At 44.6% G+C, this 27,490-nt stretch overlaps 1 protein-coding gene across 4 annotated transcripts in view; it reads left to right on the top strand.

Moving 5' to 3' along the window:
• Window positions 1-27,490, top strand: part of DNAJC11 (DnaJ heat shock protein family (Hsp40) member C11) — a 73,474-nt gene that overhangs the window by 42,169 nt on the left and 3,815 nt on the right. For all 4 annotated transcript variants that reach the window (XM_026005105.2, XM_026005106.2, XM_072731145.1 and 1 more), the window contains 7 exons: window positions 13,416-13,544; window positions 14,496-14,618; window positions 16,181-16,254; window positions 19,068-19,257; window positions 19,861-19,946; window positions 20,318-20,434; window positions 26,358-26,513. In XM_026005105.2, the coding sequence (XP_025860890.1) occupies window positions 13,416-13,544; window positions 14,496-14,618; window positions 16,181-16,254; window positions 19,068-19,257; window positions 19,861-19,946; window positions 20,318-20,434; window positions 26,358-26,513 (875 nt within the window). The remainder of the gene's footprint in view (window positions 1-13,415; window positions 13,545-14,495; window positions 14,619-16,180; window positions 16,255-19,067; window positions 19,258-19,860; window positions 19,947-20,317; window positions 20,435-26,357; window positions 26,514-27,490) is intronic.

Genomic DNA, 27,490 nt, shown 5'->3' with positions numbered 1-27,490 from the left:
AACATATTTATACACACACATACTTAGAAAGGATTACATGTAAGACGTAAACCTTAACAGTAATAACAGATGTGGAGGAACCCACCGCCTGACCTTGGGACAAGGATATTGCCCACACCTTGCATCCACTTCCATGGCCCCCTCCTGCCCCATCTCCCTGCTGGAAGGAAGCACGATCTGAAGGGAGTCATCCTTCTGTTGCTTTTTAAAATTTTGTCACAAATTGGATGTATGCTTAAGTAATCCACTGTTTGGTTTTTATTGTTTTCGAGCTTTATAAAGATGGTACCACGCTATAGGTGGTCCTCTGGGACTTGTTTTCTACCCACACCTCCTACTGTTTCAAAAGTCTGTGTGTCTCATGAAGTCGTGACTCATTCATTTTCGTTGCTGTATCCCACAATTTATCCATTCTCCAGCCAGTGGGTGTTGAGATTGTTTCCGGGTTTTTGCGATTATGAACATTGCTGTTGTGAATGTTCTTGTGCTTGTCTCCTAGTGCACGTGTGCGAGAGTGTCCACAAGCACCTGGATATAAATTGGTGGGTCATTGGATATGCAAATGTTCAGCTGTAAGAGATGTTGCCACTTGTTTTCCAGAGGTCAAATGTGGACCTTGCGTAACTCAGAATGTCTTTTTGTTGTTGTTGTTAAGTTTTTATTTATTCATAAGAGACAGAGAGAGAGAGAGAGAGGCAGAGACACAGGCAGAGGGAGAAGCAGGCTCCATGCAGGGAGCCTGACATGAGACTCAATCCCTGGTCTCCAGGATCAGACCCTGGGATGAAGGCGGTGCTAATCCGCTGAGCCACCCAGGCTGCCCCCAGAATGTCTTGATTGTATCTTTATACTTAACTAAGTGTAAGTCATGTATCTGCATACTTTTTACAGTTTGTGTATAGATAGATGCACACATGTTAGGAAGTGTGTCTCAGTTTTTAGTTATAGCTTTATATTTAATGTTAGAAATGGCTGCTTTTTATCTGTTTTAGACCCAAAAAATAATGGTTTTATATAATTCAGCTTACTAATTCGACTGGTAATTAAGTTCCAGTTTGGAAGTCATTTTTCCTCTGAACTTGGAAGACCTGGTTCCAGTGTCTTCTAGCTTCTGGGACAGGTGTTGAGAAGACCCATCCAAGTTTCTGATTCTTGTGTATGCTGTTCTTTTCCCCCTTTGGAAACCTGTGGGGTCTTCCTGTCTGGGCTCGTGCAGCTGCAAGTGGGAGGCCTCAGGTGAGCTGCTCACTAATGCCAGGTGCATTCAGTGGCCCCCCAACACACCCCCTCTCCCACTTCTCCCAGCTCAGGGTGCCCCAGCCCTGGGGTATTTTCACACATTGTCCACATTCCTTCCATTTCACATATTGGACCCACTGGATTCATTGTCTCACTTGCTAATTTTTTCCTCTCCATTTTGCATATTTTTGGTTTAGTTCTACTTGTTTGAGAGTTTCTTTTTCTAGGTTATATTCCAGCCTTCCTACCCGTGTGAAAATTCCTGCCGTATTTTTTAATATCCAAGAACTTTGTTCTTCTCAATTTGTCGTTGTTTTTGTAATTCATGAGGAGGTAAAAGGTAGGGCTTTGGTTCTTGAGCCATGGGGATAGATGCCTGCATTTGAGTTCTGTCTCACACCTCCCAGCTGTGTGGCACTTGGCCTCTTTGTTCTTGGTATCTTCATCTGTAAAATGGAGACAGTAACAATACTCATATTGTTAATGAAAAGATTAAATGGAATAATACATTCAAATACTTAGAGAGTCCCCGACACAGTAAGCATTCATAAATGCTTTTTTTTTTTACGATTAATGTAATATCTTTTATTTTTCTAAGGATATTACCTAGGCATTTCTTGCCCTTTTTTTTTTTTTTTTTTTTTTACGTTTGTATTCTCTGATTCTTCCTGGTTCCTTTTGATCTTTACTTGGTTTCAGACTTCTATGTTGGATCTTTCCCTCAAAGTTCTGGTAATCTCTTGCTGGCTGCCCTTAAGGAGTGAGTGAGGCTCAGGGGATGTGCCATGTGCTCGACAGGACTTGTCACTGACAGCCTAAACTCTGGGCTGTTTGGATGGAGACTCCCACCCCCGACACCCAAAGGTTAGTGTTAAAAGGCTTCTTCTCCTTAGCAGATGATGCTTCTGTGGACAGGAAACCCCAGCCTCTCGGTCTTGCTGCTGATGCCCCCATAGTAGTAGTCGGGAGATGACCATGCCATGTCTCACTTGGCCCTTGTTTCCAGTGCCTGCCCTCATCCCCCCCCAGCTGGATCTGGCATGCCTTCCCTTCATTTCTTCAAAGAGCAAAGCCTCTGTCACTTGTCTCCTTAGTGAGCTGGCAACTCCGGAGGCACTCTTAGTGCCTGGTCCCTCTGGTTCCTGAGCCAGCTTTCTCTGCTCCATCAGTGAGTGCCTCCATACTTTTCCAGTTTCTAGGGATCGGTTAGCGCCTCCTACGGGTCACCTCTGTTATTCCTTGAGTGTCACTTTGGGAGAAAGGAGGGCTTCAAGAGAACAATCCTATTGGCTTAACCAAAAATCCATATTTATTTATTGGAGATAATTGCACCGGAAGTTATTTGCCCATAATCCTTGAGATAGAGGAACAATATAAAGTGGCCACAACTCTGTCAAAATGCAGCTTCTTCATTTAAAAGACCGGTGGGGAGGGGCACTTGGGTGGCTCAGGGGTTGAGCATCTGCCTTTGGCTCCAGGCGTGATCCCAGGGTCCTGGGATCGAGTTCCACATCGGGCTCCCCACAGGGAGCCTGCTTCTCTCTCTGCCTATGTCTCTGCCTCTCTCTGTGTGTCTCTCATGAATAAATAAATAAGATCTTCAAAAGACAAAAAGACTGTGGGGAGATAAGGGTGGGCACCTGAGTGGCACAATCCGTTAAGGTTAAGCGTCTGACTCTTTTTTTTTTTTTAAGCGTCTGACTCTTGATTTTGACTCAGGGTTGTGGGATTGAGGCCCAAGTAGGTTCCATGGTCAGTGGGGAGTCTGTTTGAGATTTTCTCTCTCCTTTTTCTGCCCCTCCCCTCACTCGCCTCTCCCTCTTTCAATCTCTAGCAATCAATCAATCAGTCTTTAAAAGACCATGGAGATGAAGAGCAGGCCCCAGGTCAAAAGGGCTTGGGCAGAGAGGTGGTGGAGGTGGGTGTGGCTATAAACAGCCAATACAAGGATCCCTGTGGTGGTGGTAATATTCAGTATGTTGACTGTATTCCGAGATGCAGGAATGCAAGTAGGCGATCAAATTGTGTAGAATTAAATGTATGTGCCACAAATGAAAAAGTAAACAGGAAATCTAAACAAGAACGTTAGATTGTATCAAGGTCAATATCCTGGTTGTGATATTGTACTCTAGTTTTTCAAGATGTTACAATTGGAAGAAAAATGATGCATCGGATCTCTCTTATTTCTTACAACTGCCTGTGAATCTACAATTATCTCAATAAAATTTTCAGTTTAAAAATAAAGAACTAGATAATGGTTCCCAAAACCAGTAGGTTAACTCAACTATATCACAGAAACATTTGTTTATTAAAAGTGTAAATTCTGGGGATCCCTGGGTGGCTCAGCGGTTTAGCGCCTGCCTTTGGCCCGGGGCACGATCCTGGAATCCCAGGATCGAGTCCCACATCAGGCTCCTGGCATGGAGCCTGCTTCTCCCTCCTCCTGTTTCTCTGCCTCTCTCTCTCTCTCTCTCTCTCTCTATCATGAATAAATAAATAAATCTTTTTTAAAAAAAAGTGTAGATTCTGGGGGTGCCTGGGTGGCTCAGTGGGTTAAGGTCATGAATCTCAGGGTCCTGGAATCCAGCCCTGTGTAAGGCTCCCTGCTCAGTGGGGAATCTGCTTCTTCCTCTCCATCTCCTTCTGCCCCTCCCCCAACTCGTGCTCACACTGTCAAATAAATAAAGTCTTCTTTTAAAAAGTGCAGATTCTCGGACCAGCTGAATAGGAGTCTGTCAGGCTGCTACCTGGGAATGTGTATTTGAACAAACTTCAGATGGCGGCTGAATTGGAACTGCTGCAGTAATCTGCAGATGAGAGAGTAAAAAAAAATATCTTTTTTATGGTGCTTGTTTTTATTCACTGGTTAAAGAAAAAAAGTTGACTTATGACTGGTTCATTGGGAAGTCCAGGAAGATGGTGATCCATTGAGGTTATAGTTTATAGGTTGGGATAGATGCCTAAAAGGTGATCTCTCCAGCTACTTCCTCTTATATTTAGCTCCTTAAACCTTTGAATCTTATCAGTTGGTGATTTTTACTGAGTAGCTCAAAGCCTGAGACACTAAGTAAATCATACTCACTTGACAGGTTGTGTTACATTATTATTGTCATGACCTGGTTGTTTGAAGATAGTTTGAGGGCAGTCCAGGTGGCTCAGCAGTTTAGCGTCACCTTCAGCCCAGGGCGTGATCCTGGAGACCCGGGATCAAGTCCCATGTCGGGCTTCCTGCATGGAGCCTGCTTCTCCCTCTGCCTCTGCCTCTGTCTCTGCCTCTCTCTCTCTGTGTCTCTCATGAATAAATAAATAAATAAAATATTTTTAAAAAAGAAGAAGAAGATAGTTTTAAACTGTGCGATGTGTTCCCCATAGAGTCCAGGCACTTCTAATCTGGGGGAGCAGAAACTGGCCTGTATGATAGATTGAATCTTCCAGCTCCTAAACAAGTCACAAAGATCTCAATTGGGAATCTATAGCTGTCACATGTCCCATTGACAGTTTTTCAGTAGTATTATGATTGTATGTAAAGGAGTTCATAATTGTCATCATTGTCACCTTTTTATACATTGATGGCAGAGTACCCTAGAATAAGGATCAGCTAACTGTGGCCTGCTGTCTAGTTTTCTTCAGCCCATGAGCTGAGAATTGTTTTTATTACATCTTTAATGGTTTTTATGAAATCATACAATAATTTGTGACACATAAAAATAATATTAAACTCAAATTTCAGTCTTCTTAAAGTTTTATTGGAACACAGCAATGCTCATTCTTTTAAGTATTACCTGTGGCTCTGTGGTGCATCCAGTAACAGCACAGACTGGAGTAGTTCAACCATAGTTGTCCACAGAGCCTTTTAAAATACTGTCTGGTGCGCAGCCCCTGTGGCTCAGTGGTTTAGTGCCACCTTTGGCCCAGGGCGTGATCCTGGAGAACCGGAATCGAGTCCTGCACCAAGCTCCCTACATGGAGCCAGCTTCTCCCTCTGCCTCTCTCTCTCTCTCTCTCTCTCTCTCTCTCGTAAATAAATAAATAAAATCTTAAAAAAAAAATACTGTCTGGCCCTTGACAGAAAAAATTTGATGATTCTGCTCTAGAAAAATAAGGTGAAATATGCAAGTATTTTCCTTTGTAAACTTTTTTTTCTGAAAAGTGTGATTTAATAGCAATAATAAAAGAAAACAAGCCTGTATATATTCAATTAGAAGTTGTTGGGAAAGCTCTGGTTCATTAATTTATCCAGCATTAGATTTGTTTTATCTTTTTCTTTTTCCTTGATCTTTTTGACCTGTCAGAATTCAGGAATTCAGAATCTGACTTTCATCCCTCAAAGTTGTAACTTCTCCTATAAAAGCATATTGTCTTGAAAGATTTTGAAAATGAGTTCTAAGTTGCAGCCAAACACCTGGTTAGCATGTAGAGAAGAAAGCTGCCCGGTTCTGGTGCTATAACCAGTCCATTTTCAAAAGGTTATTTCCTTGAAATGGAAGAACAGCAGAAGGCAGGCATCCAAACCACTCCTTAAAATATTAAAAGCTGTGTCCTTGTGAACTCACAGTGACATGATCACTCATTCTCTAGGACAGTCCATTTCATCAGCCATGGCTGGCACTTGAGCCTAACATTCTGTGCAGCGGCTCCCTTGACCTTTCTGGGTTAGTCCTTTTCCATTGACTTGGATCAGCACCAAAGACTGTTGAGTCTCAAAAGTTACCGGCTCATTGGAGTATGTGGTTATTTTGGCCTTGTTTTTTTTTTTTTTTTTCCTAAAAACTTTATTTATTCATGAGAGACACAGGGAGAGAGAGGCAGAGATACAGGCAGAGGGAGAAGCAGGCTCCATGCAGGGAGCCCGAAGTGGGACTCGATCCCGGGTCTCCAGGATCACGCCCTGGGCTGAAGGTGGCACTAAACCGCCAAGCCACCCAGGCTGCCCTATTTTGGCCTTGTTTAAAGAAACAACCAAATGATTGTAAAAGTCATGACTTAAACAATATTTTTTAACTTTTAAAGGCTGTTCCACCTGCTGGTGAGTCAGTTGATTGTCAGTTGTGGAGCTAACACAAATACCTATCATTTTTTAAAGTTTTCTTTGCAAAAGGAAATAAACCATATTTAGCATTATTTTGAAAGTTTTAAGCCAATGCAATTAAACAAATAAAAGATAAAATATCTAAAAAAAAAAAAAAAGATAGGGGATCCTTGGGTGGCTCGGCAGTTTAGCACCTGCCTTTGGCCCAGGGTACGATCCTGGAGTCCTGGGATCGAGTCCCGCGTCTGGCTCCCAGCATGGAGCCTGCTTCTTCCTCCTGTGTCTCTGCCTCTCTCTCTCTCTCTCTCTCTCTCTCTGACTGTCATAAATAAATTAATAAATAAATCTTTAAAAAAAAAAAGATAAAATATTGTAAGGGCTGTAATTTTCAGCATAGGATATGATTGCCTGTCCTTAGAGAACCAGCTGAAAACTATCAGGACTAACACATTGAATGAGGCAGCCAGTCATGAAACTCACATATACTAACAGAGGGTCTCTGTGTTCCTGCATCGACACCTCACAGATTACAGAATAGCCTCCATCCTTCCCCCAACATGGCAGCCAGAGTGAGCCTACAAAAGTCAGGTGAGACCAGGTCATCCTGCTTGAAGAGCTAGATGGCTGGCCTCATTCACTGTCAGCCAGTATGCTCTCAGTGGCTGCAGATGCAGTTACCATTGTGCATTGTCCAAGCAAGGACATTTTTGAGAGTGAAAAGAGGTGCTTAAAATAATTAAAAGTGCATTTAGTCTTTTGAAATGTTTATTGACCAACATTGGTTTTATTATATTAGAGAATCTATAATATGATTTATTCAAAAACTACTTCAAAAATATTTCCTTTAAAAAATATACCTGTGTATATTAAAGCAAGTTTTAGAAATCATATTGATTATATGAACATTAAAGGTAGTAGAATCAGTAGCTGGTTGTCAGTAGAGCATGCAGCTCTTGATCTCAGGGTTGTGAGTTCAAGCCCAATATCAAGCCTACTTAGAATTATTTTTGGCATACATTCAAATACTTTTAATCAATTTGTAAGTGTCTCTGATATTCTGTGTTCTGGTTATGTATAACCAACCACACCAAAATTTAGTGGCTTACACAATTTGATTTTCTTATGGTCCCGTGGGTCTACCGGACTCAAGTGGATGCTCCTCACTGGGGGGTCTCCTCATGCGGTGTAGTCCAGTGGCATCTGGGTCATGTTGAAGATGGCATCTGCATTCCTTGCGCCTTCCATGTGGCTCTCCTTGCCTTAGCTGGCTTGACCTTCCTCAGAACATAGCAGTCTCAGGGGAGGTGGATTGTTCTGGTAGCTTGCTTCCCCAGAAAGCACCTCCAGAGGCCTAGAAGGAAGCTGCAAGGCTTCCTATGGCTTCCTGTGACCTAACTCTGAAGGCTGTGTTCTCATACCCACTGCACTCCGTTGGACGAGAGTAAGGCACCATCCTGGGCAGAAACAAGGAAAGGGCTCTGTGCAAAGGTCAGAGGCCAGCAGGCAGGGCTCACCAGGAGGCCCTCTCTGGATCTTCATTCCTGCATTGCAGCACCACTATTTTCCCAAAGAATGTACCTTCAGTGTGGTGGATTTTCTTTTCAGTAACATAGCCTACCGTCTCAATACATTTGTATTTAGCATATTTGAAGTTTTTAACGTGTTTGATTCTTTTCTGCCTACTGTAATATCTTAATTGAGAAAACTCTCAATTCTAAATCTCTTTTTTGTGGGACATATACTTTAGCCCAAGTATTTTCATAGAGGTATTGTCTTTTTGCTTCCACTCAGAATATTTTTGGTACTTTTTTTTTAATTGTCTTCATTTATGGTCTTTGCTTCATCAGATTTACATGCCAGTCATAAAACTGCAGTCAGGCCTTTTCAATTTAATTCCATTCGAAGATAGAATATAAATTTAACTGAAGGGCAGCCCAGGTGGCTCAGCGGTTTAGCGCCACCTTCAGCCCAGGGCCTGATCCTGGAGACCCGGGATCCCTGCATGGGGCCTGCCCCTCTCTCTCTCTCTCTCTCTCTCTCTCTCTCTCTCTCTCTCTCTCTCTCATGAATAAATAAATAAAATCTTTTTTTAAATAAATAAATTTAACTAAAGATGACAGTTCCACCAAAAGAGTCTTACCAAAATTGAGATACTTCAAAATACTATTATGAGATTTCAAAATGAAATAAACTGAGCTATTATCTCGTTTGTTCAGTTGTCCTTCCTTGAGAGCTCAATTTCAGAGTTACCTGCTTTATTTTCAGTGATTATAATTTCTGAAATATTTTAAAAACTACAGGCTTATTATGCCATTTTAAAGAGGAGTTCTTTAAAGGCTCAGCAATTCCTAATATTCAATTTGTAATAAACGGACATACTGCAGATTCTCTTCATACTGCAGATATTCAGAATCAGCTTTGCGGTGCCTGGGGGACTCAGTCGGGAAAGCATCTGACCCTTGAGCTCAGCTGAGGTCGTAATCTCAGGGTTGTGAGTTCTGTTTTGTTTTTTTTTTTAATCAATCAGCCCCACAAAAGATTATTGTTTCTCTAAACACTCAAAAATATTTTTACATTTTGACAGCTTTAGCTTTGTTTTCCTTGCATAGAATACCACAGTTTGTTTTGACACAATTATGCATCTGTGTGCAGTGTAACTAATCCTTAGGCTATATCTGCTCCGTAGGCTTCTTGGCTTTGACAAGACACTTTTACCAAACATTGTAATTTACCAAAATGGATATCTGAGTATCACCAGAAAAACAAAATGTTATGTTCATAGTGGAATTTTTTGACTAGAGTTTACAGTAACATTTTCTCTTAGGGTTTCCACCCAATCCCAGCATGGAGGATGGGGGCACATGTAGCAGGCAATAATTCAGCTCAGTTCTAGGGACGCCTGGGTGGCTCAGTCATTTGAGCATCCAGTTCTTGATTTCAGCTCAGGCCTTGATCTCAGAGTCGAGATTTCGAGCCCCATGTTGGGCTCCATACTAGGTGTGAACCTACTTAAAAATATTAAAAATCAATTCTGTTCTGACACTATACCCGGAGACAGCATCAGATCCCACAGGTTAAGGGTTCAATCCTATAACACTGCCGCCACCCCCTACTTCAGAGGTCAGTCACAAGCCCAAGGCTCCTGACCAAGGGCTACAGATTCCAACATCCTCCTCCTTAGGTTCTTTTAATTCACCAGAGGGGCTTGTGGAACTCAGGAAAGCACTTTACTCATCAACAGGCAGGTGGAAATACATAAAGCGAAGTCTGGGGAAAGGGTATAGGACTTCCATGCTCTGTTTAGACACCCTCCTCTCCCTGCACTTCCACTGTACCCACCAACCCCGAAGCTCTCAGAACCCAGTCCTTTGGGATTTTTATGAAAGTTTCCTTGCATAGTCACATGACTGAGTCATTGGCCATTAGCTGATTGAACCTCTGGCTCCTCTCCCTTACCTGGAGGCTAGGGGTAGAACTGAAGGTTACAGCCCCCTAGTCACTTGGTTGGTCCTCCTGGCAACCAGCCCCCGGCCCTTGGGTAGAGACCAAAAGTCACCTTCATTAATGTGACAGAAGATCTATTTATCACCCTTATCACCAGAAAGTTCAAAGTTTTAGGAGCTATGAGCCAGGAGCCCTGTGGATGAAGACCAAATATGAATAAGAAATATATATTTGGTCATCTGAATTACTAAATATATATTTTTTATTCATCACTATATTGCACATCTATAATTCAAATCAAACGATTATTAGGATTAACACAACTGATTTTCTCTTTGAAGCATCTGGTTAACACTGACAAACTGGCATCTTTAGCAGCTGTGAGGTTCTTTTGCTAATAGAACTGCTGTTGCTTTATCTTTCATATGTGTAGTACAAACCTTAGAATGGAAAAATGAGTGAAATTAACAGAGGAACTACCATTTGAGTTATATAACGTCGTTTTTTAGTTATCTGTAAATCCCTGCTGCTGTGCCTCACTTTTAGGCATGGTCTTTAAAGAATGACACTGGAGTTTGTTTAGCAGATGTATGACTTTTTATTTTTATATGGTCTGAATTAGCACTATGGGTGAATGACTAGTGAATTGAATTTCATACAAGTACAAATTCATCAGCTTTCTGAGAAAATAGAAATTGCTTATTTTTATTGTTAAACATACACTATGTTTAATTTTATTGTTGCCTGAAGAATTTATCAAAAAAGAAAGTATTACCCCCCCCAAAAAAAAAAAACAACTAAAACACAAAAGCCCTACAGATTTACATCAGGAGTTGCAAATTTGGCCTACTGCCAGATTTTATATGACTTACAAACTAAGAATGGTTTTCACATTTTTTAATGGTCGAAAATATCAAAAGGGAGCACCTGGGTGGCTCAGTGGGTTAAGCGTTCGACTCTATCTTGGCTCAGGTCTTGATCTCAGGGTCATGAGTTTAATCCCCACAGTGGGCTTTACACTGGAGCTTTTTTTTTTTTTTTTTCTTTAAAAGAAAAGTAAGGGATCCCTGGGTGGCGCAGCAGTTTAGCGCCTGCCTTTGGCCCAGGGCACGATCCTGGAGACCCTGGATTGAATCCCACGTTGGGCTCCCGGTGCATGGAGCCTGCTTCTCCCTCTGCCTGTGTCTCTGCCTCTCTCTCTCTCTCTCTCTCTCTCTCTCTGATGACTATCATAAATAATAATTTAAAAAAATTTTTTTAAATAAAAGTAATATTTTGAGACATGAAAATTGTATGAAATTCAGATTTCGAAGTGAGTGAACAGTTTTACTGAAACTGGAACATAGCCAGGGTCAGGCCCTTGCTGGGTATTTGGGCTGCTTTCCCATACACCAAAAGAATCGAACTGTGGCAGAACCCACACCACCTAAAATAGTTACTGCGGCCCTTCGCAGAAAGTATGCCACCTCCTGATTATACCATTCAGTAGAAGAGGAACACTATGACAAGAGTATTGGGACTGCTCTCTGCTACCTTCTCCTACAGGACTGGCCCACCTCTGTTTCCCACACATGTTCACATACACTGCAGTTTCCTGTGCACATGGCTGACCACAACTTCATACATGTCCTGGGCCAAGGCACCGGCCACCTGCCTGATGGCACCAAATGGGCAAGAGCACCTCATACTTCTCACATCAGCTGAGACAGAGATGACTGCCCGGCCACCACACCAGCAAGCACCTGGGATGGGCTGAGGGTGGAGGGCTGCTCTCATTTCACCTGGAAAGAGAGGAGAGCGGTGGTGGCACCCCACACACCGCTGGATGAGACCGCATCAGATGCTGGAAGTACCAAGTGAAGGCCCAGCGCCAAACCAGTCTGGCTTCTTAGGTTTTTTTTGTTTGTTTGTTTGTTTTTAATTTTTTTAATTTTTATTTATTTATGATAGTCACAGAGAGAGAGAGAGAGAGAGAGAGAGGCAGAGACACAGGCAGAGGGAGAAGCAGGCTCCATGCACCGGAAGCCCGATGTGGGTGGGATTCGATCCCGGGTCTCCAGGATCGCGCCCTGGGCCAAAGGCAGGCACCAAACCGCTGCGCCACCCAGGGATCCCTGGTTTCTTAGTTTTGTTTAGTTTTAAGATTTTATTTATTCATTCATGAAAGACAGAGAGGCAGGGACCTAGACAGAGGGAGAAGTAGGCTCCCCTCAGGGTGCTCAATGGGACTCAATTCCTGGACTCCAGGATCAGCCCTAAGCCAAAGGCAGATGCACAACTCCTGAGCCGCCCAGGGGTCCCTGGCTTCTTAGTTTAAGACAGCTCTTGATGACGATGGTAATACTTGGTTTAAAAATGAAAATCTGGAATAATTGCTAAACCAACCACAACAACAGGCTTCAACTGGTCATCTCAGATAAACCCCTGCCCATCACCCCCTCCTCCCCTGCCATGGACCACCCTCGCACAACAGCCCACAGTCTGCTCATCTGCCTTGTGCTCCCTCTGCACCAGCCCCGGCGGCCTCCCCCTGGTTTTCCACTCACGTCTTTGTTAGCGTGTCCCCTTCTCAGGGGAAAAAAACACATGCCCCCACACTATTTTTGGGGCGATAGAAATGTTCTGTGTCGTGATTGTGGAGGTGGTTTCACGAGTCTACATGTCTGTCAGAACTCACCGAATTGTGCACTTTACGTGGGTGCAGTTTGTGTTATTATATGTAAATTCAACCTCAGTAAAGTTTTTTTAAATGGGCACAGGGAATTGAGTATAGAAAGGTGTGTTTGGTCAGATTTTTATATGTAGGATTAAAATATATGCCCATTTGAAAAATCTTACCATGATAACAATAATAATAAACATTGATTTTTCTGAGCATGGAGCATTTTATATGTCAGCAAATTTTAGCTTCGCATTTCTTGAGAGAATATGGTGTTCCGTTTCTCATAGCTTAATTCTCAATTTTAGAAGGTGAGACGATTTTTCAATCTCCCATTCATTCATAATTGATTTTGTTTGTACTTCTTTATCCTTGAAGTTATTTTTATATTTTAAAAAGTTTTAAGGTAGTTTTGTGGTATAAGAGTGTTTAAAATCCAACATTAGAATGTTTAATTCACGTGGTGCATGGCTAGGTGGTTTCTGCATTCCTGGCTTAAATCTGGAGGTCACCGGGGCAGCCCTGGTGGTGCAGCAGTTTAGTGCTGCCTGCAGCCTGGGGTGTGATCCTGTAGTCCCGCGATCGAGTCCCACGTCAGCCTCCCTGCGTGGATCCTGCTTCTCCCTTGCCTGTGTCTCTGCCTCTGTGTGTGTGTCTGTGTGTGTGTGTGTGTGTGTGTGTGTGTGTGTGTCTATGAATAAATAAATGAAAAATCTTTAAAAAAAAAAAAAAGAAAAAAATCTGGAGGTGACCTATTTAGAGCCATAAAGTGGGTCTTGTTTGGGCTTTAAAAATCAAATTGTGTGGGTGTTTTTCGCTTCCTGACACTTACCTTGTCATCAGCCTCCTGATAGGACCAGTTTTCTGACCCTAGCAGTCGGTGGTACTCTGCTGCTGTTTGGTGTGAATTGTGACCTTCATGCTCCGTGGACCTCGTGGTGGAGTTCTACCCACACCCAGTGAACCACCGGCTGCCAAAGTGTAGATTGTCTTTCATTCCACAAATACCACCCCTGCTGCTGACTCCTGGTTTTTCTGCCCCAGGGGACCATCAGTGTTGGCATCGATGCCACTGACCTTTTTGATCGCTATGAGGAGGAGTACGAAGATGTGTCCGGAAGTGGCTTTCCACAGATTGAAATTAACAAAATGCATATATCTCAGTCCATTGAGGTAAGGCCCAGACTCCCCCTGAGTGCAGTGAGGCTCAGGTTAACGAGGCGCAGCACACCGAGCAGCTGTGGTTTTTCTCATCTTTATTTATGAAAGGATGCAATTAGCCACTTAGGGGGAAAAAAACGTTCCAGGCACAACCTTGTTTGTTACTGCGTTGCTGATGTGTTAGCAGCATGAGTGCCAGGGGGTGCTTAGCTTCCATGGTCGCAGGGCTCCCCCAGCAGAAGTACAAGTGGTCTGAGAGAAGTAGAGGCCAAGGTCAGGAAGATTTGGGTTGAGAAAGCAGACTCCGCCCATGAGTGAGTCCAAGAACCAGTCTTAGCTTTAAGGTACACTCTGTCATGTGCAGAAAACACAATATTCAGCTGAACCTGGGGTCACTGAAATGTCACCTTTCTGCCCATGGTTTGGATATAGCACTGGCGGGCCCGTCTGCTTAAGCTGACAGTAGGTCTCTGCCTCCTCAATTCTGTGTATTCTCAAGTACATCAACCCAGAGTATGGAGTCCTACCTCTGGGAAACTTGCCCCTCTGGTGGAACTTCCAGTGTTGATTAGTAGAGCCACGGATTTAGTCCCTTCCCAGAGCTGGTGGTGAACAAGGACTAGAGAGTCCCAGACATCTACAGTGGGCAGGAAGGCATGTAATGAAGTCACTGTGCAATCTGATGGTATCAGTGCACTAAGAACCAGCATTCAGCCCTGTCTTTCCCGTTTTTTTAAATTTGCACAGTAAAGCTTTTGCAAAATATTACCTTGGTGGTCACATGCAGTATAGAGGGCAAAGTGGGAGAAGAGTGAACTAGTTGAGGTCATCATGCATCCCTGTACACTGGAGCCATGGTCACCTGCACTTTTGAGTGGACACTTTGAACATCTTCATTAGGCCGCTATCCTTGTACTTCCTCATGCGTTGATTCATTCCTTAACAGCAAATATCATTTCCTAGGCACCCCTAACAGCTACAGACACAGCCATCCTCTCTGGAAGCCTCTCAACCCAGAATGGGAATGGAGGAGGTTCCATTAACTTCGCGCTTAGACGAGTCACTTCTGCAAAGGGATGGGGAGAGGTAAGAATGCCAGCTGGCAGGATCATGTTGTCCACTGTGAAGCCTTAATTTCTGAACATTTACACTCTAAAAGCCTCAAAAAGACCTAGGTTGGCCACATCATTGTATAACAGGGTACCAGATGTCAAACTTGCACTAGGTGACGCTCCCCAAGAGAAAAATATGTCTCATACCTGAGATGGAATCCCCCATCTGCTGGACAGTTCAGAGGTAAGATAGAGCAGTGAGATTTCCCTTGAGGTGCCAACTTACAGAAATCCAACCACGAAAAATTCAGCTTCTTTTTGCCCTCTCAGCAGAAACCTGTAGGCTCTTCCCTTTCCCTGCCCAATGCGGAAGGCAGGTGCCGTGTCAATGCTCTGGTCCACTGATTGGTGGCTGTTTAACAGTCAGTTCTGCTGAGCAAATTGAACTGCGCCAAATTAACATTAAAGAGTAGCCTTGAAAGTCACCCAGACTAGTAAATGAGGCAGTCATAACTGGCTGGAATTCCAGGGCTGAGTGTAGGACTGCTGATGGGTTAACTCCAGACCCCAGAGGACCATCTCCAGTCACCTGTGAAAGCTGGGGGCAATGAAGCACAGTAGAGAGCAGAACAAGAACACTGGGAAGTCGGCACTGCGGGGGGAGGGGGGGGCTGTGCCTGACTGCAGCAGGAAGCTCTGCAGATAGCAGGACACAGAGAGCCAGTCCCTCCTCACTTGAGCAAGGAAGACCATAGGAGGCCAGCAGTGTTTTCTTTGGAGGGACTCCTTTCTGAAACACCTCCTTGAAAACTGCCACCTTTGCATCTCTGGAAACAGTCTTCCATTTGGCCAAGGTTAGGATGAGGTTTTAAGAATCTTCCAGGGCACCTGGATGGCTCAATGGGTTAAGTGTCTGATCCTTGATCCCACTTCAGGTCTTAATCTCAGGGTCATGAGTTCAGGCCCCATGTTGGGCTCCATGCTGGGTATGGAGCCTACTGAAAAAAAAAAGTCTTCCAGGGATGCCTGGGTGGTTCAGTGGTTTAGCACCTGCCTTCGGCCCGGAGCACGATCCTAGAGTCCCGGGATTGAGTCCCACATTGGGCTCCCTGCATGGAGCCTGCTTCTCCCTCTGCCTCTCTCTCTCTGTGTTTCTCATGAATAAATAAATAAAATTAAAAAAAAAAAAATATCTTCCAGCCCGTACTCTTAGAGCCCTGGCAAACGCCAATGGCATTGAATTAAAAGAAGGAATTTTTTTTTTAATTTAAATTCAATTTGCCAACATACAGTATTATACCCAGTGCTTGTCTTATCACGTGCCCTCCTTAGTGCCTGTCACTCAGTGACCCATCCTGCCACCCCCTCCCCCCTGCAGCCCTTTTTTCCCAGAGTTTAGGAGTCTCCTGTGATTTATCTTCCTCTAATTTTTCCCCACTCAGTTTCCCCTCCTTCCCTTATGGTCCCTTTCAGTATTTTAAAAGAAGGAATCATAACCAGAGGTGTTCCCCTGAGACATGCGTTGCTGCTATGAAAGTAAACAAACAAAAAAAGAAAGTAAACACCACTAACACTCTCTTTTTCTCTTTTGAACAGTTAGAATTTGGAGCCGGGGATCTGCAGGGACCTTTATTTGGTCTGAAGCTCTTCCGTAATCTCACACCAAGATGGTAAATATAGAGAAATCCTCTCTGATGGTCTTTGTGGATTTAGCAGACTAGAAGCTTTGTATTCTTTTTGTCACGATCATCTGGAGTTACCTTTTCTGCCCTACAAGGTCACCAGGGGCAGACCCTGCGGCACTGGCAGAGCCGGGGCAGGGTGTACATAGCGCAGAGAGAGTGGGCTCAGGAAGGAGTCATCTGCTGCCTGTCCCTGCCCTGGTCCCAGCTCCTACTCTGCAGGCCAGTCTCCTCCTTTGTGGGGCTGTGAACACCAGGAGAAACTAGAGACAAAACTGGTCAGTGTCCTGAATGATTGATGAACTTGTGGATCATTTCTTTATCTCCGAGAATGTGTGTCAAGTTCTAGAAAGGGTCTGTATTAAATAGTGAGGCACTTGTCAGACTGCCTGGTCATCAGAGAGATGTGCAGACGCTGGAGTAATAATGCCCCCGGCCAGCTCTCCTTCATCTTTGCTGTTACAGTGATATCTTGCTCCTACAACTGTACAAGGCTGCCCTTCTAGAACCACAGGCATGTCCTTAGTTCCCATGTTGGGTTACCTGTGTGAGCTCAGATAAAAGAACTGGGTAGAAGGTAAAATAAAATCTCGTTCCTCTGGGGAGGAAATATAGTTAAAGGAGTCCTAGGATGGAGTGCACATGGCATCACAGGCCTCTGCTCCAGGACCTGGTTCAGTGGGTCTGGGAAGGGACGAGGATTTGCACTTTTTTTTCTTTTCTTTTTTCTTTTTTTTTTTTCTTTTTTTTTTTTTTTAATTCATGAGAGACACAGAGAGAGAGAGGGAGGCAGAGACACAAGCAGAGGGAGAAGCAGGCTCCATGCAGGGGCCCCAATGTGGGGCTCAATCCTGGGCCACCAGGGCTACCCAGTTTGCACTTTTAACCACGACTTTAGGCAAAGAGTAGACATGCATGTTGTCGTAAGCTTGTCTCCATAGGTCTGTCACTCCTGGTGCCAACTGAGTGCATAGATTCCTGCCCCTACTTCCCACACCAGCTGAGTCGGGTCTCCTACGAGGCCCAGGAATCTGTACTTCTGTCAAGCACCTCGGTCATTCTTAGATCAGGCACATTTAGGAGACGCTTGACCAAGGGAAAGCTGTTGGCCTTTTGTTCTTTTATTTTTTTTTTTATGTATTTATTCATAGAGACACAGCTAGAAAAAAAAAAAAAAAGAGACACAGCTAGAGAGAGAGGCAGAGACACAGGCAGAGGGAGAAGCAGGCACCATGCAGGGACCCCAATGTGGGACTCGATCCCGGGTCTCCAGGATCACGCCCCGGGCTGCAGGCAGTGCCAAACCACTGCGCCACCGGGGCTGCCCACCTTTTGTTCTGATTGAACCTCAGTGCCCATCTGTTGAGTGGCCCCAGAGGACACAGACTAGGGTGTCCTGTTCATCGGCCTTTACAGGTTTGAGAATTGAGTGTTGTCATTGTGCCCAGAGTTTATCAGACTTGAGAACACAGATGTATAAACTGGGATATCAGTCTGTTGACATAGTGTCTTTTCTTCAAGGCCCTGGTCCTGTGGTCAGGCTATTTATGAGTCCAGACTGGTGGTCATGGGGTTGGTTGGGAGTGTAGTGTCAGCCCCGAAGATGCAGACAGCCTGCAGAATGTTCTTGGTCTCCCGGGCCAGTGCCTCCCTCTCTCTCTCTCTCTTCCACCGCCCCCCCCCCCCCCCCCCCCGTCAGTCTCTCTCTAGGACATGCTGGATAAAAAGACTAAACCTTACTACTTCAGTTAAACAAGGATCCCAGTGTTTATCTTTTGATTCTTTTAAGTGCCACCATCTGTCTTGAAATTCTGGGATGACTTTGGTGTCTCTCCTCCCTGCTTGCCTCCCCTGACCCCAGTGTGGTGGAAGCAGAAACAAGCAGCTGGTCTCCAGTGTGATGAGAGAAACAAGGAAAAGTTTGGGTTGGGGACCCTGTGGAGAGGAGGAGTAACTTGTTCATCCATTTAGCCGTGAGGAGCTACTGGAAGCTTGCAAGAGCAGTTATGATCAGAGCTCTCATAGTTATTATTACTTAATGGCAGAAGTATTACTTCTTGAGCTTAGGAAAGAGAAAGAAACCAGACTTTGGCAGTCTGGTAAATGTTGGGCTGTTTGCTCACCTTTTAACACTTTGGGTATAGTGGTGTGAATTCCTCTGTTGTTGAAATGAAATACCCCTTTTTAGCCAGAAGGTGGGGCTGACTCCCTTGGTAACAAACTTGAGATGCCTTTCAGTTTTACTGAAAGGTTTACTATACTGGCTTTCTGCATACACAGCCATGGGTGGACACCAGAATCACGTGGGTGGTCCTAGAGAAATAGATGATGCCTGGCCCCCAGCCCAAAACTCTGACTTAACTGGTCTGGGGTGGTCTCCAGATAAGGGGTCCCCAGTTTTGCTACACATTAGAATCACCTGGCAAGCTTTAACACTCAAGCCTGTACGTCAGAATCCCAGCGTGTGGGAACTGACCATGAGTGTTTTTTAGAGTAGCCGGGTGATTCCAGTCTGCAGCCTTCCCCCACCCAGAGGTGATTCTAACCTGCAGTAGGATAGGACCTACTGGTTTTCAAAACAGACATTCAGTTATATCTAAAGTTAGAATGGGATGAGTGGGCAGTGCACATCAGCAAGGGGGCCACTAGGAAGACTCACCAGGACACCCTCTCTCTTCCTCCCAAAGAGAAAGGCTCAACGTCCCATTTTCCCAGTGGGGCTCAGGGATTCACAGAAGGGAGAGGGAGTAGCTGAGAACCAGGTGTCACCCAGGACCCTTTCCATCTGTGTGTCCCCACAGCTTTGTGACGACAAACTGTGCTCTGCAGTTTTCATCCCGTGGAATCCGGCCTGGCCTCACCACAGTCCTGGCTCGAAACCTGGACAAGAACACCGTGGGCTACCTGCAGTGGCGGTGGGGCATCCAGTCAGCCATGAACACTAGCATCGTTCGGGACACCAAGACCAGCCACTTCACAGTGGCCCTGCAGGTGAGGACAGAGCTGCACCTTCGTGTGCCCATTGTACCTCTTACCCTGGTCACCCTCCCTGAGTCTGAGTGCCAGGAGACGCCCTAAAGGGCCAGTTTGGCTCACACACATTCAGGAGTGTTGAAATCCTGTTGTTTCAGGCTTCCAAGGGTAGCTGTGCTCCAGTTACCCTAAAGCAAAATGTCCTTTGTACATCTTATAGTAGAAGTACACAGAATAAGGTTGGGAAAATGCCCAGGTTAGTAAGTGATCCCAGAGTAGAGTCAGGCACTCGGGTCCCACCATGGCGGGCAGGGACACAGAGAATGAGACACACCCCACTTCAAAGGGCAGCTACTCCTCAGCACTCAGCACCTGCTGCCATATAAGAACACAGCTCCTTGACACAGAATGTTCTATTTTCATGAGACATGAGGAAACTGGGGTTTTATGTGAGCTCTCCCGGGTTGCAAATACTGGCCACTAGTAAATCTCCACACACAGATCATGGCCCGTGCCCAAGAGGCCCTCCCACAACGAGCGCCCACAGGCAGTGTGCACTCGGTGGCCACCTTCCTGCAGAGTCCCGGGCACTAGTGCCTTTTCTTCTCGCTGTCTCCCCAGCTTGGAATCCCTCACTCCTTTGCACTAATCAGCTATCAGCACAAATTCCAGGACGATGACCAGACGCGCGTGAAAGGGTCCCTGAAGTAAGTCCTGACCTGGCTGCAAATCAGGTAGGGGGTTCTGATTGCAGAGCCTGGTGTCAGTGGCCCACTCGAGCCGGCCACATTTCTCAAGAGCCCCTGTTGCGAGGGCATGGGGTTTACCACCCTCCAGTCCCTGCCTCGAGGACATTAAAGCTGATAGAAGAACTGCACCACTAGCATGCTGACTTGCTTCTGCTCACTGACCAGAAGTGTCCGTCAAGACCGACTCCTGGGGCTGAGGATGGGGGTAGTGTGGGGAGCTGAGAGGGAGGGACAGAATAGGGGGGCCCAGCCTCTGTTCTGAGTGACAGGTGCCTGTGGGGACCGGGAGAGATGGAAAGCCACTTGCTCAGGCCTTGCACTCCCTGCAGGGCAGGCTTCTTTGGGACGGTGGTGGAGTACGGAGCAGAAAGGAAAATCTCCAGGCACAGCGTCCTAGGCGCAGCTGTCAGCGTTGGAGTCCCTCAGGGCGTTTCTCTCAAAGTCAAGTAAGTTGAACTGGCCAAGAATTATCTGGCAACTTGTCACTCACCCAGGCTTCAACCACTTTAAGGACGAAATAGACTTTGATTTGTAATTTTGTTCTTAAAAAATAAAGCTGCCCCTGTCTTAAGCGTATACGCCAACGTCAAGAAGTCCTAGAGCCCACTGTTCACTCAGGGTCTGAGTCTCTCAGGGAGTTGCCACCTGCTCTGCTGGCCCATCCTCCAAGCCAATTGCATCTCTCCCTTCCTGGGGGGTCCCGGTACCGGTCCTGCACACCCGCTCATCAGCACTGCCTTTCCCATGCATGACATGTGCAGGGCCTCCACCAGCCTATGCAGCGTCTGTTTATCCCTCCATAGCAGACCGTTCCCATCCACACAGAGACTCCTCCCTGCTCCAGTGCTGAGCCTTCCTGCCTTCCGGCCTCTCAGTATGGTCTCTGTTACATGATAGTCGGTTGCTTCTATGTGGCGACGTCACAGTGGGACCCAGTCCTTGTCTGTGTAGACTCCCTCCCCAGATGGCCCCATCCAGCCTGCTGGCTTGAAGTACCTTCCTGCACTGACAACTCTCACAGTTACAGCTCTACCCTATTTCTCTTTCTTCTTCTTTCTATATATTCATATTGCCGCTTTTTCTAGCTTTTTAAAGCCCAGCCTTAGGTTAATTTAAAACCTTTTTTCTTGGGGCACCTGGGTGGCTCAGCAGCTGAGAGTCTGCCTTCAGCTCAGGGCATGATCCTGGAGTCCCGAGTTGAGTCCCACATCAGGCTCCCTGCATGGAGCCTGCTTCTCCCTCTGCCTATGTCTCTGCCTCTCTCTCTCTCTCTCTCTCTCTCTCTCTGTGTGTGTGTGTGTGTGTGTCTCATGAGTAAATAAATAAAATCTTAAAAATGTATAAATTAAAAAATACATATAAATAAAACCTTTCTTTTCTAATATAAACAAACATTTAAGGCTTTAAACACTGTTTCACCCCATCCCACAAATTTGGATGTTATTTTTTTGTTTTGTTTCTTAAAGATTTTATTTATTTATTCATGAGAGACACACAGAGAGAGGCAGAGACACAGGCAGAGGGAGAAGAAGCAGGTTCCATGCAGGAGCCCGATGCGAGACTCGATCCCAGGACCCCAGGATCATGACCTAAGCCCAACGCAGACACTCAACCACTGAGCCAGCCAGTTATCCTTTGGATATGTTATATCATTATTATTCAATTCAAACTGTTTTCTAGGTTCACTTATGGAAATGTATTGCTTAATTTCTAAATATTTGGGTTTTTCTCTATAATTGATTAGTGATTTCAATTTAATTTCATTTTGGTCAGAAAACATATTATGTATGATTCCAGCCTTTTTAAATATATTGACACTTGTTTTAGAGCCCACCATGTAATCGACCTGGGTGATCATGTGCACTTGAGAAGAACATGTATTCTATAGTTTTTGGGCATAGTGTTCTATAAATACCAGTAGGTCAAGGTGGTTGACAACATTCATCAGAAACCAGAAGTTCTATGACTTTACCGACTTGGGGCCGTTTTCTTTAAGTTGCTGAGAAAGTAGTATTAAAATCTCCTGCTGAGTGTAAAATTCTGTTTCTTCCTTTGTCAGTTTTGCCTTCGTGAATTTCATCTCTAGCAGCGCTCTTTGATTTGAAATCTGCTTTATCTGATGTTCGTATAGCTACTCCAGGCTTCTTATGCTTACTGTTTATGTGACTTATCTTTTTCTGTCCCTGCTCCAGTGCTGAGCCTGGAGCACTTTACCTTAACCTATCTTCTGTGTTCATATATACAGTGTGTCTCATAGACAGCATGCATCCATTCATTTGGTTTCTTTTTCTTTTTCTTTTTTTAAGATTTTATATATTTATTCATGAGAAACAGAGAGAGGCAGAGACACAGGCAGAGGGAGAAGCAGGCTCCATGCAGGGAGCCCGATGTGGGACTCGATCCCGGGACTCCAGGGTCACGCCCTGGGCGGAAGGCAGGCGCTAAACCGCTGAGCCACCCAGGGATCCCCAGTTTCTTACTTAATTGAAGTGTTTAGTCCAGTAATATTTAATGTAATTGTTGGTATGGTTGGTTTTAGGCCTGTTATTTATTATTTGTCTTCTTTTCTTCCCTTCTGATTTCTTGTTCTTCTAATCGTCCTTACTAAATATTTTTAGCATTCCATTTTGATTTATCTATTGACTTTTTAGCTATACCTCTTTGCACTTTTTTTTTCCTTAGTGGTTGCTCTAGTGATTACACATTGTTAACCTTTTATCATCTGTTTAGACTTAATATTGTATACTTGATGTAAAATGAAAGAACCTTGAAAACTTTTAGGGCCATTTCCCATCCCTGTGTTCTTTATGCTGTACTTGTCACATGTGTTATAATTACACACATTATAGTCTCCACAAGAATATGTTAATTGTGGCTTTCAGTAGTTTTATATGTATATATTTGTACATTTATATGTGTTAAATCAAAAAGGGGGGGAGTCATCTTTGCCCATTTTTTTTTTTTAACCATTTCTAGTGTTCCTTATTCCTTCCTAAGAATCTGATTTTCCTTCAGATACTCATTTCTTTGGCTGAAGAACTTTGTTCAGCTTTTCTTATACGGTTGTAAGTCTACCAGTGATGACCTCTTAGTATTCTTTATCAAGAAAATGTCTCTATTTTTTATTTATTCTGCTTTTATATTTTATTATTACATTCTATCTAGATATATCACTTTAATTTTAAAGGTTTTATTTATTTATTCACGAGAGACAGAGGCAGAGGGAGAAGCAGGCTACCTGCAAGGAGCCTGATGTGGGACTTGATCCCAGGACCCTGGGATTATGACCTGAGCCAAAGGCAGACACTTGACCACCGAGCCACCCAGGTGCCCCTGCCATAATTTTGAAAGTCAAGCTTCATTGATGTTAAATTTACAGAAATTAAAATTCATCTGTCTTATTATACAGTTCTGGGAGTTTTGACAATCACATAAGTCGTGTAACCACCATCACAATCAAGATAGAGCACATTTCCATTGTCCCCAAAAATTGTCTCATGGCCTTTGTGTGGTCTCCCAGGCCCTTGGCGACTGGCCTGTTTTCATTCCCTATATTTTTGCCTGTTTCAAAAAGTCATGTAATTGGAATCATAGAGTTGTGAGGCCTTTTGTGCTTCTTTCATGAGCATAATGCATTTAAGATATGTCCTTATGGCTGCATACATCAGTAGTGTGTCCCTTTTTATTGCTGTTTGGCATTATGTTGTGTTGATCTACCACGGTTTATCTGCTTATCCGTTTAAGGACATTTCAGTTTCCAATTTTTAGCAATTACAGATAAAGCCAGTAAACATTCACATATAAGTTTTGTGTGAACATAAGTTTTTATTTATCTTGGGTAAATAAATACCTAGGAGCAGGCATGCTGAGCTGAATGGTAGGTGTGTGTTCCACTTGATAGGAAAGTACTAAGCCGCCTTCCAGGTGATGGCTTCCTGTTTTTTCTACCCCAACCCGTAGCCTGTGAGAGCCCCATTGGCTCCACATCCTCGACAGCCCTTGCTTGGAATGGTCATCTTGTTCACTTTGGCTGTTTCTCTGCAGGTATGTGAGTACATCCGTTGTGATTTTGATTTGTGTCTCCCTGACATCTAGGATGTTGAACATCTTTCCGTGCGCTTATTTGCCATCCAGATCTTTTGTTTGTTTTTTTAGTGAAGTCTTCAAATCTTTTGTCTGTTTTATTATTGGGTGGTTTGGTTTCTTTTCTTTTTTTTTTTTTTTAATATTTGATTTATTTATTCATGAGAGACAGAAAGAGAGAGAGGCAGAGACACAGGCAGAGGGAGAAGCAGGCTCCACGTAGAGAGCCTGACATGGGACTCTATCCCGGGTCTCCAGGATCACACCCTGAGCTGAAAGCAGCGCTAAACTGCTGAGCCACCCGAGCTGCCCTGGTTTCTTATTTTTTGAGTGTTCTTTGCCAATTCTGGAGTTGCATTTATTCTGAAGGATATTGTCCCTGAATGTAGAATTCAGCGTTAACAGATTTATTCTTTCAGTGCTCCCAGGATGTTACTCTCCTGGCTTCTGGCTGCCATTCTTTCTGGTAACACATCAATGGTCATTTGAATCATTATCCCCCTGAATCTGATGTCTTTTTTTGTTTGTTTTCCTGACTAATTTTCCATTTTCTTTTTTTAAGCTTTTTTTTCCAGCAGTTTGTACCTGCAGTTTACATACATGTGGTTTCTGTTGTATTTGTGCTGCTTGGGGTTTGCTAAACTCCTCGCATCTGTAAGTTTAGGTCCTACCTCAAATTTGGAATTTTTAGGCCATTAATTCTTCAAATCTTAGTTCCTGCCCTCTCTCTCCTCTTTGGGACCCTAATTACTTATACACTAAATCTCTTAGTGTTCCACAAGTTTCTGAGGCTCTGCCCATTTGCCTTCAGTTTTTTTTTCTTGGTTCTTCATATTGGGTAATTTCTGTTGCTCTGTCTACAAGTTCACTGCTCTCATCTCCGGTCTGCTATTTAGCCCATGCATTGTATGTTGTCTTGGACATAAAGTAGCACTCTAAAATCCCTTCCAGTCTGGGTCATCTGGGGTTGGTCACAGTTATCTTTTTCTCTTGTATATCTTGGTATATAGAGTCATTTGTATCATATCTTGGGTGTTCTGAATAATATAGCATAGAGGGTCTATATTCTGTTATGATCCCCAAAAAAGTGTTGATTTTTCCTTTTTGAAGGTAATTGGCAAAAATCAGACTGTGAACTGGGGCTCACTCGTGTGTGGCAGCAGCTAGAACCACACAATTATTTCACTTGTAGCCAAGGCCGCCAAGAGACTGGGGATCTGTGCGGTGTTTACATAAAGAACTTGGGGCTGGGACGCCTGGGTGGCTCAGCGGTTGAGTACCTGCCTTCAGCCCAGAGTGTGATCCTGGAGTTTGAGGATCGAGTCCCACATCAGGCTCTCTACATGGAGCCTGCTTCTACATGGAGCCTGCTTCTCTCTCTGCCTGTGTCTCTGCCTCTCTCTTTGTGTGTCTCTCATGAATAAATATATAAGGGCAGCCCAGGTGGCTCAGTGGTTTAGCTGGAGACCCAGGATCGAGTCTCACATCGGGCTCCCTGCATGGAGCCTACTTCTCCCTCGGCCTGTGTCCCCTGCCTCTCTCTCTCTCTTTATCTCATGAATAAATAAATAAAATCTTTAAATAAATAAACAAACAAATAAATAAAATCTTTTATAAAAAAAGAACTTGGGGTTGCCCATCTCTGATTTCCCTTGTTGGGGGACCCCGCCACTTCCCAGCTGCTGTGGTTGCTTCAGACTCTGAGCTCTGGGCCTTCAGTCTCACAGGACTGCAGATTTCCTCCCCATGTTTGCCAGCCACACAGTAGCAGCTAGACTTGCCCTCCTGTGCACTTGCCAGCCTCTTGTCACTCCCCAGTACCCGAGAGTCTTTGTAGTTTGTGGTCAGGGTTTACAGCGCTTACCTGTTGGATGACTGGTGCAATAGGAGCTACTGGGCCATTACCAGAAGCAGAATCTCCTCAATCTGCCAGCTTTGGAGATGATCACCCACTACTTTCAACAGGATAGGTTGAGGGCAGAGAGGTCTCTGTCTCTGTGTCCAGGGCCTCGGGAGGTGCCCACTCCTGTTCTCTAAAGCCACTGTCACTCTGGTAAAGCAGTGGTCGCTGCTTTGCCCAGAATTAGCAGGCAGTGGGATCTTTCTTCTGTCACAGACATGAAATCCAGCAGCTCAGCTTTGGAATGGGGACTAGAAGGTGTAGAGATAATGAAACCAGCTGGAACTGGTGGTGTGTGTATCTAGAGTTCTCGCCCTGTGGCTGAGACCTCCATCACCCTTCCCTGGAAACCTATCTTGGGTGTTCTGTTTCATCTTTGTTTTCAGGTTAAACAGGGCCAGTCAAACCTACTTCTTCCCTATTCACTTGACGGACCAGCTTCTTCCCAGCGCCGTGTTCTATGCCACCGTGGGGCCGCTCGTGGTCTACTTCGCTCTTCATCGTCTGGTCATCAAACCGTACCTCAGGGCTCAAAAAGAGAAGTGAGTTCCTAACATGTCCCAGGGTTTCACTAAACAACTCTGTGCCTCAGTTTCCTTGTCTTTAAGACGGGTATGATCATGATAGAAGCTACTCAGAGGGCTCCTAGGGAAATTAATGCATACCTGTGAAGCTGGGCACAGCATCCAGCCTGTAGTAAGTGCCCAGTGGGTGCTGACTGTTCCCACTGGCAGCAGTGCTACTGCGCCCCCTTCACTTGCCCTTCTGACTCCCAGAAGGGGTTAGAGCTAGTTCACAAAATTGTGCAGACTCTACACCATGACCACAAGAAATAGAAAGTCCCCTGTTCTTACTCTGACCATTTATTTTCCTCGCACTGAGTCCAGTAGGGGTACATTTGAGTTCTTACAGAGGCGTGTATTAAGTGTAGTCTTGAAAGCTATAGAAACGTTCGTGTATTTTTACAGTTTCTTGTAGATAACCCACTGGAGCATAGCATTCCATCTGAGAGGTAGTTTAGATTCATTACCTCTAATGCTAATAGAATAAGTCACCAAGCTGAGGGAATCTCATTTTTTGGGCCCCTCCAGCGTTCAGAACCCGGCAGTTTAGAGCCCTGGTTCCCTAGGAGGCTTGAGGCTTAAAAGAAGAATGTGTGGGGTCAGGTCTTCTGACAGGATGGGTGTTTGCTGTCTCTGTTCTTCGCTAGGTAAGAAAAAAGTATACTTTGTACCTAAAGCAGTAAGCATTGTCCCTCCCAGAAGTATTCTAGAATCACCCCCAGAAGGTGGCTTTCCCTGTGGCCCTCACCTCTCCTCCAGCTGCTCACCATGCTGAGATTCTCATCAGGCAGGGGCTTGATTCCCCAGCAGTGGGCTTCCTGTGTGCTCTGGTGAGGAGTGGGGGAAAGCCATCCAGGGACAAAAGAAAGGGAAGCTGCAGAGGCCTAAAAGGAACAGATTTGCTTGAAATTGTCTTGGAAATATTTTCTAAAGCTGCAGAACCAGGAATGCAGTAA

This window comes from Vulpes vulpes, chromosome 12 (assembly GCF_048418805.1).
Source record: "Vulpes vulpes isolate BD-2025 chromosome 12, VulVul3, whole genome shotgun sequence".
NCBI classification, from domain to species: domain Eukaryota; kingdom Metazoa; phylum Chordata; class Mammalia; order Carnivora; family Canidae; genus Vulpes; species Vulpes vulpes.
Note: the sequence above shows the minus strand (reverse complement) of the source record. Positions and strands in the feature narration are given on the sequence as shown.